Genomic DNA, 15,460 nt, shown 5'->3' on the forward strand with positions numbered 1-15,460 from the left:
TTTCGTAAATGTAAATTCGGGGGATAATTTTGAAGTCTGAAAATATCAAAAGGCCCTAACAGGTCGAATTTCGGTTCGAATGAGTCCTCATTCACCCGGATCCGTTGCCAAATGTGGCCTGTAGGCGTGGCTAACAAAAAAAAATTGATAAATCTTAAGTGGCCATATTTGGTTTTTGGAAAAACAGAGAAGGAGTCATCGGATTGAGCTGAAATTTTGTGTATGATCTCCCAGGCCCCAGGAAAGCTTATCCTCTAAATTTCAGCCCGATCGGACAACGTTAAAAGGGGGATGTGGTGGGAGGGTAGAAACTTCCGGCCCACTTTCCCCCATGAAGATAAAGTCGGAAGGGCGTGAAATTTTGCATGTTTCTTAGTTTGATCTTAGGCTACAAAATACGATCAACGCCGTCTCTCTGCGACCTCTAGGACCGGAAATCGCTTAACATTATGGTGGGTCGCCTCTTTAAAGAGGCACAAGTGTGCCTCCTTGATCATTAGGCTAAAGGGGAGGGAGAACCCTGTTCTAACTTGTTGATTATAAGTTTATTTGTGTACATGCACATGTTGGGAATCTCCCCAAAATTAGTTCAAAGATTAAAATTCTAGTCCTAAAAACCTAGCTTTATTCACAAGAATCACAAAAGAACCATTTTTGGGACAGCCAACACCATGGCTAATGGTAGTTCTTGATCATATTTCTTTGTTTTGGCTTATGGCTTGTCATTTTATGGTATTTCTTCTTTTTAACTGTAGAATTCCATTAAGCAAGAAGCTCCATTGGACTCATATGTGGATGATAATGATCTTGGAATGGATACTGGAGATTCTACTATGGACGTGGTGAGTTTTCTTTGTTTGTTCTTTTTCGTTTGTATTTTAAAAATAAATCTTACTTATGATTTCAATTATTTATTAAGAATTTTGGGGGGCTTAAAAGAAGATTGTATTACTGGTTACTGGATTTACAGAAAATGGATTGATCTATCCTTCAAAATTTTTTCCAACTTTAAATTGTAATAAGCTGTTAGTTGATACTTCTTTTCTACAGATCACATTTCGTTCTATAAGGTGAGTCTGCGATCAACGTGGTCCTTTTTTTTATCAATATTATGTAGAAGAATCATTTAATGGTTGTTTTCATACAACATATTTATTACTTTTTGCGCAGCTTAATAAAGGGGATATATATATATATATATATATATATATATATATATATATATATATATATATATATATATATATATATATATATATATGCCAAAGAGTCTGATTTGTCGTAATGCTTAATGTGGATTTTTTCTAGTATAGTCTTTATTGTCATTTATTCCCAATATGTTTTTTTTTTAGCATTTCGAGTTAATCTTTTTCCATAATTGGTGTGTTTTTGTTCATTAGTTTTTTTTTAACTGTTTGAGTCTTTTACTATTTTGAGTTTTCTACTTTTTTTGCCATTGGAGTTAATTTATGTTTTCTACAGGCTTTGAAAACATAATGCAGCTTTTTTTAGTAAATAGATGTGTCCCATTATCCAGGAATCACGGAGTAAAAGGTATAAAAAGCAATAAGTTATTTGTGTTGGTTTTCAATTATGTAGGCTAATATGCATTACAAATGGCGATTTTTTTTTATCTGAAGACCTGTGTGTACTAGTTATTTCTATATATTTTCAGCTTAAGTTAATGATTAAGTTCTTTGTAAAACTTTAACAAACTAATGTATTAAAGCTAAGAGTGAGACAAAAATTGCAAACATAAAAGTAATGGTAGCAGATTATTGCTTTCATATTAATATATAAAATAAAAAAGAGAAGAAAGAGAAAAAAAGGTGCTTGCTATAATTTTTGCTACAAAATGGTAGCCAAAAACAAGATCAAAAAAGGAACAAAATAAAAAACAGTTAAGTAATAGCAGATGTTGCGGTACCAAAAAAAAAAGTAACACTATGGCTACAAAAAGATGAATGTAATTTAGCTAGAGTGTTCATTATACTTTCCACAATTTGAAAGTATTTTGGCATAGCCTATTTTTAATTTATTGTTAACATCCTGAAAAATGTGCGCTCAAAACACAGAGATACACTTGCAATCAGATGCAAGAGAGTCAGATTGAGCCCCTGCATTTACAGCAATATCGTCGCATTTATTAGCGTTAGCTCCCATTGTACCATAAAAGCAAGCAATACAACTAATACAAACGGAAAGTTTGGACTTAGATGAGCAAATAAGTTCAAGATCTTCCCCGTAAGTTATACACAACATATAAGAGAGTCCCATATTTAGACAGTGTAGCAATACCCAAGAATTTATGTAAATTATTCTTGTATAAATGCTTCAGCATGCTGACTGTCAACAGTTGTATTGATTCACGAAAATTAAGATTTTGTCTGGTAGGCCAATAAAATAATGAAGAAGTCCGAATAGCTGTTTTGTTGAGCTTTCGATTTTGCACTACTAGTGAAATATCTTTAATCGGGTGCCCAAAATCAAAACACGCTTCCTGCAACGTAGTTTTAAATCAGACGCGCTTAATACAATAATTGTTTCTGGTGTATAAAATAATTATGTTTTAATTAATTAATTAAAAGCACATTCAGTTAATTGCCCCTTTATTTAAAATCCCAATTAATTAAACACCCAACCCCCCCCCCCTTCCCCCGAAATGTCCGTCCGACTCGTGAAAACGTAACAAAAACGAATATAAACAAGTTTTTGTTGCGTTTTTATTTTTATTTTTTTTAAACCCCACCATTAAGAAATCCGTTTCTAAGCCCCCCCTTCCCCCCGAAAAAATCCTGGATACGACCTTGCTGTTTATATAAGAAAAACTGAAAGGATTGTGTGTGTGTGTGTATGGTCCTGGTAATCGACCATAAGGGGTAGATAATTTTGGAGACCACACTGCCTTTCCATGACGATAATGTTTTACTACTGATGACGGTCACTGTATGTGTTACCAAAATATCTGGTATTTTTTGTGAATTTTCTATACACTGTCTATTAAAAAGGATTTTATCCCTATTTTGAACTTTTATTTTATGACCATAAGGGGGAGTATACAGGGTGATTGTAAACCTTCAAGGATTTTGGATCATATATATATATATATATATATATATATATATATATATATATATATATATATATATATATATATATATATATATATATATATATATATATATATATATATATATATATATATATATATATATAATGTATATATACATATATAGGGGGGGCTGAGTCTGTTGTTATTAACCATAATGAGTTGAAATTAATAACAAATTATGAATGATTATTGATGACACACTCTTAGCCTTAAGTTGCCCAAACGTCAAATTTTTCATAAAACAAAGATCTATGCTTTCAGACTCCTGAGATGTTTTTGAATCCTACCAAAGCCGCCTCACCAGCTAGGAAAAACTCCACTCACACTTGCGTTGACACTTCATACCTACACGAAAGAAGCGTGCAAAACGAAATGCTCCATCGAGATTGGCTTCAGTATGATAGATTTCAGAAAAATATCCAATCCTTACAGCCACCACCCCCTGCTAGACGAGTGTCCATTGATGCTTCGCAACACACTCAGCAGATGAGCGGTAATTTTTGCTAAACTTTTAATGAATTTATTGTTTGGTAGTTACGAATTTAACTTCAAATTCAGAAGTTTTGTCTCTGCTTAATCTACAGCCGAGTCGTTAGCGCTCTGGGCATGAAATCCTGAGGTCAGGGGTTTTAGTTCGGGTGTCGCTGGTTATTTGGCTTGTAACGGGTCAGCCAGAGTCGACCCAGCTCTAAATGGGTATCCGGAGAAATCTGGGGGGAAAACACGAGAAACGTCGGATGATTTGCCACCAACCACGCATTGCACTCATTGCAACGCATTGCAAAGAAGGCGATCTTTTTTTTTTTAAGTTAATCTACAACAGGTGCCACCTGCTAGACGAAAATCAATATTTCCTTTTAGTAGTTAAGAAATTGGTTTTATACTAAATTCTGTTTATCTCTTCGACTGTTAATGACAACTCGTTTCAGTACCAAGCTGTCTGGGTCCGAAAGAACTGACAACGCTCCTCCTCCTCCCCAGTCTGTTCAAAGCTTCATTCTTTACCCTCTCCCACGAAATGTCCTTCATATCTATCTTAGGATTGTTCCCACCTAATTTGGGAACTGCTATAATAGATGGCGCTTCATAGACGGGCTGTGGTTGAAGCATATATACACAACATACACAACATATGAGCAGTCATTCGTACTCAAATCTGGAAGAAAGAATATTTCACTTTGACTAATTAAGTAATTATATCTTCATATTTAGGATATTGGGATTATATGCCGTGCAGCACGCGCAACATATGTACGATAGTTTGTACTGATCTCTTTAACAAATATTCTTGTTGACTATTAAGGGTATAAGCTTTACATTTATAATTTCTATATAAATTGAATATCTGTAGTAAGTAATAAACGCAGGAGAACGAAGAAAAGCGAGCTAACTTACAGACAGCAAAAACGGAGAACAGTGTAAACATTTCAGCCTAGACTTCAGATGAGTCATCTTCATTACAGGAAGAAAAATAGAATAAGATACATTAGAATCTACAGGACAATATCAAAGACATCTCAAAAACAATATCTAAAATAGAAGAGGCCTCTCTCGAGTAACGGCGAGGACAGCTGATTAAAACACCTGATGTTGAATTAAACTTTCAATAGGGAAGTTGTTCGTGTAAGAAATTTTGAATGCTAGTCTTTTCCAGGTATTATTAAATCTGATTAATTATTCAGGTATTATTAATTACTCGGGTATTAATTAATTTATTAATTACTCAGGTATTATTGATGGTATTATTAAAATTTAAGGGGAGGTCTCTGTCTAAAATATTTGCATCTTTCTGTTTTTTTACTGGATGGAATTTACCTCGTTTTTCTTGGTTGTCCTATATTTCCTCGTTTTGTTGTGTTTAGCCAATGGGGTCTAGGAAATTATTTACTGTGATAGATTCCGCTTCTAGCCGAGCTTTCATAGATGGGGTAAAAGCATGCAAACTGCTTATAGCTATTGTTTAAATTTTGTTTTGATAGTTACATTGCTCAGTTCAGTTTATTAATATTGGAGTGTTTTTACAAAGAACGCATTTAAGATGACATTAGACGGCAGAATTTGTTATTGGCTAAGAAATGAATAAAAAATATTATAGAAATTGAATAAAGATGTATTATCTTTTTTTTTTTTTTGTTAATGTACTCTGAGATTATATCATAGTTTAATCGTTTGACCCGATAAATTGTCATGGTTTTTGTAGTTGTTTTTCTGTTAATTATTCTAATTTATTATGCATTCAAATTTATAATATAAATTAATACAGTTTATGCTTTTGATGTGCTCTGGGTGTCTTTTGATTGTACTTTTTCCCGAAACAGAATTTTTTTACCTTTAATGCTCACAAAATATAAAAAGAAATAGAGATAGTTAAGTGTATTTTTTGGAGCTGTTATCTAAAGTGGCGACTAATTAATATAGTTTGGTATAAAACCTTAAAGAATTATTGTTTCATACACTAGTGATTGCCCAGATTTCCTGACAAAATAAACACGAAAAACATTCGTTGTGTCAAATAACTCGCAAGTGCTTTTAGTGAGATGTTTTTAGCCGGGCCAGTTGCTGATAAAAAGTTAGGGAACTGATAAAAAGCTGAACGGAAAACAAGTGGGGTTCATTTTCCATAAACACTACTGGAAACCTAAAATTTAGATACTAATACTTGTCTTTGTATTATTGTACTTAGACCGTTTAGACAAGTAATTCAACTTGTCTAAGATTCGTAATTGTTTTTAATTTCATTAAAACTCTGTTTTCTAGTTACAAGAAGAATAATGACTCATTTTCAGAATCTCACTTTTCGAAATTGGAATCTCAATGGAAAATTCGTTTTCAATTTCAACCTTGGTTCTCACAGTCTGGCATTCATCCTAATGCAATATTCGCTCTGAAGCGCGACAGTGGTCGCCATATTTGCAAAATATTACCATAATTGTTAATTTTCACAAACAAGGAAATCCAAAATATTTTAACTTTTGTCTTCACTCTTTTACTAAATATGATGTTCCACAAGCTGAGAGATATTGCAAAATGTTGCATGAAGGTCAGGCGTGAAGAACAACCTCTTTCAGTCAAATCTTCTGACCTGCACATGAACTTGCAAAAGCAGGTTGTCTTAGGAGCGTACCAGCAATACAAAATTTCCTTGAGACTGATTATAAACATGAACCAACTACACAATCAATATTTATAATGCAAATAAATGCATGCTTGTATCCTCGCGAGCTACTTTTGGAGTCACCCGTACAAAAAAAAATCCAAACATTCCACTGTACTCCATCATACCTCGAACAACCTTTGATAGAAATGACTGAAATAATAGATTAATACTTATGATTAGAATACATTCTTTCCTTAACTTTATTGCTAGCTTCTTCAAACCTTTTTATTCTAATAAAAGGTTATTTATTGTAATTTCTGTTCGTTTTGGGTTTCATTTATTTATTGATGCTGATTTGTGGTAGTTTCGAGCTTGGTAGATTGTTTGATTTTATTTTTGCTCATTTTTTGTTTAATGGAGTTCTTTACTTTTCTTTGAAAAACTTGTTTTGTGGAAAAAGTTTTTTTAAGTAATCATCAAAAAGACCTATTCCATATCAAAATCCCTATTCCATAACTTTATCCATCAGTAAATGAAGGAAACCTTGCAGTGACGGGAATTGGAGCTAGTAGCTCGTTCCTCGCGCGCATATCGTAACTATGGCAATCATACCTAACCCAAAACATGCCTGAGAAGCATAAAGTTAAGTGTATTATTATTGTATTTAAACTTAAAGAGTAGGTGATACAATTTATTCTTCCCGACTGGCGTACTTTGTGTAGCCTTATTAGTTCTAGAGCTTAAACATTCGAATTAGTGGACATTCTATTGCTATTTTATAGCCTTATTAAAATAATTAATTTTTTTAGATCCAAAGGAGCTCCGTAACATATGGGAAGGAGAATTGGATTGGCAAGAATCTCTAGTTATACCTGGCTCCATTCAACGCACTACCAAGACTGTTCGAGGGCGAATATCCTCCTTAATGCTAGACGGAGACCCCACTGTGTAAGACTGAATTTGTTTTGTTTACTCGTATGTCAAAGAGTTTGAAAACGAACATGGAACATCCCCTATCCTGCCAAAAGGTTTTATATGAGCAGTGAACCTAAACGGCTAGTAATTACTAAAAAAATATGTCGATACTATTTAGTTAAACTAGGAGTGCTGCAGTTAAACTGGTTCCCAGACTTATCGTCCTATTCTTCTAAACCTCTTCCAACTGTGGAGAAAATACCCTAGGCCTTGGTTATTCTACTTTTAACATCTTCACTGCACCCACCCTTTTTACTTATAATATTACCTTGGTAGGTGAAGCTATCCGCTTGATTGATCTCTTTGTTGCACAAAATTTGCTTTTCACCATCACTTATTCACATTCTAAGTGACTTAACCTTCTTAACACTAATTTGCAAGTCTATTGTTATGGCCTGAGCTCCCAAAATCTTAAAAAATCGTTCATTTTGCAAGCATTTCCTCTAGGATGGTCAAATCATCTGTATAATCCAAGTCTAGGAGAGTTTTACTCTCCAATTTGATTCCATGCTCTCCCATAGCCTTTGCCGTGCTCATTAGGACAAAGTCCGTTAGAAAGATCCATATAAATGGGAATAGGACGCAACCCTGCTTAACTTCCGATTTAAGACGAAACCAGCTGCTAACCGCATTTCCTACCTCAACTGCAGCAACGTCATTTTCCTACATAGCACTAATCACTTCAGTGTATTTATCTCGGTATACAATGCAAGGATAAGACTGTTGCCAAAGCTCATCTATCGGGCGAATCAAACGCTCACAATCTATAAAACTAAGGACTAAACATGTCTGATGACTCAGGCACTACTCAATTATTAATCTAAGAGTAAAAATTTGGTTGACGCATCCTCTCCCCTTTCTAAAACCACACTGTTCTTCCCTTACTTGTAGTTGATTGCTTGTAGAAATAATCTACATCCTACAGAATCAAGCTAATGCCTCTATAATTACTACAACTCGCTCTTATCACCTTTCTTATTGAGGAGTCTGATTAAAGTTTTCCTAAAATCGCTAGGTACTTCCGGTTTTTATAAAATATATTCGTTTATATTTTTATGTAATTATGTATATAATTATATAATTGTTCATATTTTAACATTTCCAGTTTAAAAAATGACTAATGATAGGATTTTCATTCTGATAATTTAATTTGGCATTCTTTTGCCAGTCTTTAATTTGTGATTTGTTTGTTTTTTTTTTTTGCTTTTTTTTCATCCTATTTTTATTTATTCATTCCGAAGTTCGAATTCAGCCGTTCAGGGCTTGCGATAGCAAGCCCTTTTTTGAATTTTTTTTTTAAATAAGTTTTTGAAATAATTTTTCTGAAATAAATATCTACCTTATGTGATTATTCATATTATTCATTGTTTTTATATAATTATCTATAAATTGGAAACTCTCAACACGTTTTTTAGGCTAAGAATATCCAGTTGAAGCAGTCACTTTTTTTATTGTTCAAGGGTCTCCCGGAAAGTAGCCGTTTAAAATAAAATTATTTTCAATCGGAGTGTATTTGGTGGCAGGAGAATTTCATTTTTGCATAGGAAGACTCTAGAACCTGGCAGTTATTTTTTGGCGTCAAGCCTGGCAAGAATGTGACAATTATGTCTATAAAGAACTTTAATTTAATTTTCAATTTCTGTCCCTGATAGTACGCAAAAAGAATTTTTATTTTTTATTGTTTGTAGTCATTTAATAACTTTATTTCTTGCTTTTAAATCCGACCTAATTCAGTGGCTTATAATAAAGAGTTTTTAAGTACAAAAAGAAAAATGAATTCTTTCTATTTTAAGTAAAAATGCGTCTAGTCATATTGTTCTTTTTTCTAGTAAAGCAGACACGTGGCCTTCTCGTCTAGAAATGCAGTTAATACCCAAAGCTCTTGTAAGCAGCGTTGGAACATCCTATTTTCGTCACTGTAGATCTGTTCTCCTGAACCCGGAGCCGAGTGAAAATACTGAGTCTTTAGCACGTGTAATGAGCAGCGGATATGCAGGTTCCTTTTTTTTAGTATTATGTTTTTAACTCTCATTTATCAGAATATCAAGGTTAATTACTAATAACAATAATTTAAGCACTATAGAATTAGTTGATAAAAGATTGTTTAGGTCCGATGAAAAAAAATGAGGTATAGTATAAAATAAAAATGAGAAATAATATTAACAAAATTAAGCATTGATGATGATTGAAAAAAGAAGACAATCCTGAAAAGAAAGAAGTGCGTCGAACCAAATATTGTATCACCCATTCAGTGAAATCGCAGTATTTCTAGTACTTTTTTTCTAAGATTATGGCTTGACAGAAAATATATGCAAGAACGTATTGCTTTAAATTTTGTTGGTACTAAGAGCTGGTAGCCCACTTTCTAGGCCTAAAATGGAAGAAAGATTGAGATGATTAGGACATTTTTTGCGGATGTAGGCTGGCAGATTGCCAGAGATTGTTCTTTAGTCCCATCTATCCAGGACTAAAGGAACAGCAGGGCGTACCCATATGGGGTTAGAAGAGAAGACAAGGAAGGATTTGAAGGAAATTGGAACTTCTTGGGAGAGGTTAAAAAGTGAACCTTTAAATTGATGGGGAGAGGAGTGTACAGAGCTGTGTTGGCCGCAGACGGCTTGGTACTCCTGTGAGGTGGTATTCTATCGCTTTCGCTTTTGTTCTTTTCTTTTTCTACGAAGAATCGCACTTTACGAATAAATATTCTAAAAGCAAGTAGGGTCACCAGTTTCGCTACTGTGGAACCATTCCTCCCGCTTTTCTAAAGAATTTAGTTATTAAGTTGTGATCTTGAAAAGTTCATTATCGAAATAAATATATAACTAGTGGTTTCGCTTTTGTTCTTCTTGATTTTTTTTTTTTTTTGAACTGGTGGAGCCACCAGTTCCACTACGGCGAAGTCGTTCTGTTATCATTAGGATACTCTTTTGTAATTGGATTACGATTTTTTTTATGAAATAATAATCAAAATAAATATAATGGTGAATAAAAATGATAATAAGTCTAACTAAAAAGTATAAACAATAATAATACCAACTCGCAAATAAGGATTAGATAAAACGTAACTAAATATGAATAAGAATAATAGTGGTCGAATGCTTGAAAAATGAGAAATAATAATGATCGCTAATTAACTCTCCCTTTGTTTTTTTAGCGTGTATTTACTTTGACGAAATGGAACTGGAAACACCATGTAATATTAAGGTGCTTGTGATCATCTACAGCATAGAGAAACAAGCATACGTTGGTATCATACCAGATGATCAAACAGGTTTTCTAGATAAAGTAAATGAAGCCATTCGAATGCAAAAAAATCGACAGGTAATAATTATTTATATATATATGCTATTTAGACTAAAACTAACGGCTACGATCCTAATTTTATTTTATTTACTTTTGTTCATTCCATTGTGTTTTTCTTAATCAAAAGTTCCTCATTGGAGTAAATTGAGGCCATGGGCGGAAGCTTGGTGGCATGAAGGGGCAAATATTGTCCTATAAAAAATCATAGTCCCTCACTCTTATAAAGATTCTCAAAGGTAAGCGTCTCCCCTGTCTATTATCTACTTAATTTTAGTGGAAAACAGACGATAAAGACTCCTGCCCGGTACCAATAAATCTTGGAATTACTCTCGGCGACAACGTCGGTCCATGAGCTGCAGCTTCCCGGCGATTTTCAGGAAGTCTGTCCCATCTCCGGATATGCCTTCAGAAGCGTCTCTGTGCTCCTAGGTCGTCTATAAATTCTTTCTAAAGATTCTTCTCGTCCTGGTTTTCGTTTCCATGAGGAGCCAGGCTCGCAGAGGAAAACATTTCGCCATATCGTACCCTCAGGGCGATATGAGGGGTAGCCAAGGAGTCTTAGTCGATGTATTTTGATGACGAGCGATAGCTCCTCACATTGGCCTCAACGACTTTTTCGTTTTGAGATTTCTAGACCACCCACTAATTCAGAGTGTATAACAAAGGCAACGGGGATCGAACGCTTTGAACACTTCTTGTTTGACAAATCTTGCCTCTTCTGCCTTGAGGTGCTCTAGCAAGCGTTCAGTAGTACAGATCGAACGGATCCTCCATAGACTCTGACTTTCATTTTGTCATGATCTGGCGTCTGGTCCATAGAGCCTTTTTTAGACTGATAAAGACACCCCCAAGCCTTTGATATGCGTGGTGTGATTTTTTTTTTAGCCCCGCTATCTGATGTGACAATAGACCAAAGATGCTTAAATTCCTCGATGTTTTCAATTAGTTTACCATTTAGAATGATCTGACATGAAGGAGATGCGTGTAGGCTATAACTTTCGTTTCGGAGCTGCTAACGGGTTCGATGCCTAAGAGACAGCATCGATCATGTCTTGGGATTCGTCAGCAGTGGTTTCCAGCAAGGCAACATCGTCTCTAAAATCCAAGTCTGTCAAGGATTGGAGGAAACCGTCCTGTTGTCCAAAGACAAATCCACTGTGATTTCTTCGGGCGTTGTTCACTATCCAATCTATTGCGTAGTTGAACAATATGGATGATAGGGGTAAGCCTTGTGTGATCCCTAAGTTCATTGGAAACGTGGGAGGGTCGTTTCTAAAGCACGTGAGGAAGCTGGGTTTGATTGTTTCTTCTAAGAACCTTTTACCGTCCAGATTGATTATCCCTCTGTATGAGTCTCGAATCAGGTCTGTTACGAATAAGGTTGCCTGGTTTTTGCAAGGACTTCTTAAACCCTACTGGTACCACTCCAGAAGATCTAAATTCGGGCCTAAAGGGCGGGCTGTAACACCGATCTGGCAACTTCACAACATCTCATTGAGAGATTTCATGTGGTTTCAATAGTTTTTTTTTACAAAAAGTACATCAATCAGACTTTCTCTGAAAAATTATCTCTACTTGTACCTTTTTTTACTTTTTTCGCATGCTGGCCAATGGTCTGCGCTCGCAGGTACCAATCTCCTGATTTTTTTCCCTTCGGACGGGGGTACAATGTGTTGTTGGGGGCAAATCATACGACGCGTCCCATGTTTTTCCCCCAGATTTCTCCAGGTACCCATGTAGAGCTGGGTCGACTCTGGCTGGGAATCACACCATTGACTCCCGTTCCAAACCAAATTACCAGCGATACCAGAACTAAAAGCCCTCTCATCACTGACAAAGAGTTACAAGTCTAGCGGCGCTACTTGAACCGCCGTCAGCAAAGTTAAAACGGCAAACACGCACAAACTTGGTACGGTCAGACTACCTACAAGACGAGACACCTTGTACTGAGTATTTAAAAAATAACTTTTTAAGGCGCTGTACCCTTAGGGATCATCACGCGAGGGATGGGGTCCCTGAAAATCCTTCTGTTGATTCCTTTAAAAGGAAGATTGGCAGACACAAATCTAGAGAAATATCTATGGCATATCTGGGCGTAAGTTTTAAGCAGCCTGGCGCCCTGAATATTTTTATAAAAAAAAAAGCGAAACTCGTTAATTGCATATTTCACAAACGGTGTTTAATTTCCTTCAACACTTCTTTTACTAAAGGCTATTTGTTAAATATGTAAGCTGCATTATGTGTTCATTGTACAACGCTGATTGTAATTTCAGCCTTATTTGCAAATATTGGCTTTAGAACCTTTGATGGAAACTTTGGTGTAATTTCAACAACATTGGCAAAATATGTACTTGCTGTTTTTTTTGCTTTTTAGACTTGATACTGAAAATAATTTTCAGATTTGTATCAACTAGTTCAGAAGGGCTTTTATATATATAGACTGGGGTAAAAACGGAAAGCCATTTCAAGGAGGCACACTTGTGCCTCTATAAAGAGGCGACCCACCACAATGTTAAGCGATTTCAGGTCCTAGAGGTCGCAGAGAGACGGCGGTAATCGCATTTTGTAGCCCAAGCTCAAACTAAGAAACTTGCAAAATTTCATCCTCCTCCGACTTTATCTTCATGGGGTAAACTGGGCCGGAAGTTCGGACCCTCCCACCACAGCCCCCCTTTAACGATGTCCGATTGGTCTAAAATTTAGAGGTTGAGCTTTCCGCGGGCCCGGGAGCTTATCTTCTAAATTTCAGCTCAAACTAATCACTCCTTGTTTTCAAAAAACCAAATATAACCACTTAAAATTCATCATCATCATTTCTTTTTTTTTTCTTAGCCACGCCTACAGGCCACAGTTGGCACCGGATCCGGTTGAATGAGGACTCATTCAAAGCAGAATTTAACCTGTTAGGGCCTTTTCATATTTTCAGACCGAAAAAATTATCCTCCGAATTTACATTTACGAAAAACCTTAGTTTTTTTCAAATAATACACATAAACAGGTTAGACATGCTTTGTTATGAAAATATCTGCGCGTCAATTTTCATAACAAAGCATGTCTAACCTTTTTATGTTTATTATTTTAAAAAAAAATACGTATTATAAAGATTTAAAGAGGCTGAGTTACCCGTTCAACCTTTAACCCGGCTCGGGATGAGGCCGCCCAGGGGGGGGGGGGCTGTGAAAGAGGCTGTCACAAGTTCGAACCTTAAAACGTACAGGGATTAGGAGGCACCCTGTAAGACGTGATTTGAGTATTCAGGAATTAAAAGCCTTAATACAAGAATGTTCAAGAGCGGGGGTTTTGGGGGCGGCAGCCCCCCAACTTCAACTCCTGACACGATCAGCTAACAGTTAGTCAAGCAATAATCAAGGAGGCACACTTGTGCCACTATACAGAGGCGACCCACCACAATGTTAAGCGATTTCAGGTCCTAGAGGTCGCAGAGAGACGGCGGTAATCGCATTTTGTAGCCCAAGCTCAAACTAAGAAACTTGCAAAATTTCATCCTCCTCCGACTTTATCTTCATGGGGTAAACTGGGCCGGAAGTTTGGACCCTCCCACCACAGCCCCCTTTAACGTTGTCCGATTGGGCTGAAATTTAGAGGTTAAGCTTTCCTAGGGTCCGGGAGCTTATCCTCGAAATTTCAGCTCAATCCGATCACTCCTTCCCTGTTTTCAAAAAACCAAATATAGCCACTTAAAATTCATCATTTCTTTTTTTTTCTTAGCCACGCCTACAGGCCACAGTTGGCACCGGATCCGGTTGAATGAGGACTCATTCGAAGCAGAATTCGACCTGTTAGGGCCTTTTGATATTTTCAGACCGGAAAAATTATCCCCCGAATTTACATTTACGAAAAACCTTAGTTTTTTTCAAATCAAGGAGGCACACTTGTGCCTCTATAAAGAGGCGACCCACCACAATGTTAAGCGATTTCAGGTCCTAGAGGTCGCAGAGAGACGGTGGTGATTGCATTTCGTAGCCCAAACTCAAACTAAGAAACTTGCAATATTTCATCCTCCTCCGACTTTATCTTCATGGGGTAAACTGAGCCGGAAGTTTGGACCCTCCCACCACATCCCCCCGTTAACGTTGTCCGATTGGGCTGAAATTTAGAGGTTAAGCTTTCCTAGCGCCCGGGAGCTTATCCTCGAAATTTCAGCTCAATCCGATCACTCCTTCCCTGTTTTCAAAAAACCAAATATAGCCACTTAAATTTCATCATCATCATTTCTTTTTTTTTCTTAGCCACGCCTACAGGCCACAGTTGGCAACGGATCCGGTTGAATGAAGACTCATTCGAAGCAGAATTCGACCTGTTAGAGCCTTTTGATATTTTCAGACCGAAAAAATTATCCCCCGAATTTACATTTACGAAAAACCTCGTTTTCCTATATTAGCCCATGTTAATTTTTCTCACCACAACCCCCCTTTAACGTTGTCTGATCGGGCTGAAATTTAAAGAATGAGCTTTCCTAGGACCTGGGAGCTTATCCTCGAAATTTCAGCTCAATCTGATCACTCCTTCTTTGTTTTCCGAAAACCATATGTCAAGATTTTTGGAAATTTGCTTATGTCGGAAATAGCTTCCAATGGCTAAACAATAAGTCTTATTGTGTTTGTATAGTACAGCGATTGATACTCTAGACTGTCAGGTGGACCACCTGGGTTCGAATCACCATCAGAGCAATTTTTTATATACTGAATTTAAACTTTAAAAAGAAACTCAGTTTCTTTTTTAAATTATTTGAAAAAAAATACGTTTTCTAAAGAGTTAAAGAGGCTGAGTTACAAGGCCGAACCTTAAAACGTACAGGGATTAGGAGGCACAGTTGGGGGGCTGTTAAAGAGGCTGAGTCACAAGTTCGAACCTTAAAACGTACAGGGATTAGGAGGCACCCTGTACGACGTGATTTGAGTATTCAGGAATTAAAAGCCTTAACACAAGAATGTTAATGAGCGGGGGCTTTG

General features: G+C 36.2%; 1 protein-coding gene across 2 annotated transcripts in view; it reads left to right on the plus strand.

Moving 5' to 3' along the window:
• The window catches only part of LOC148955643 (uncharacterized), a 33,983-nt gene that overhangs the window by 13,947 nt on the left and 4,576 nt on the right, over window positions 1–15,460 (plus strand). For both annotated transcript variants that reach the window (XM_089108288.1, XM_089108289.1), the window contains exons 3-7: window positions 756–842; window positions 3,374–3,605; window positions 7,019–7,157; window positions 9,014–9,180; window positions 10,339–10,505. In XM_089108288.1, the coding sequence (XP_088964414.1) occupies window positions 756–842; window positions 3,374–3,605; window positions 7,019–7,157; window positions 9,014–9,180; window positions 10,339–10,505 (792 nt within the window). The remainder of the gene's footprint in view (window positions 1–755; window positions 843–3,373; window positions 3,606–7,018; window positions 7,158–9,013; window positions 9,181–10,338; window positions 10,506–15,460) is intronic.

Source organism: Artemia sp. Qi Xiang Cuo, chromosome 2 (assembly GCF_049724085.1).
Source record: "Artemia sp. Qi Xiang Cuo chromosome 2, ASM4972408v1, whole genome shotgun sequence".
NCBI classification, from domain to species: domain Eukaryota; kingdom Metazoa; phylum Arthropoda; class Branchiopoda; order Anostraca; family Artemiidae; genus Artemia; species Artemia sp. Qi Xiang Cuo.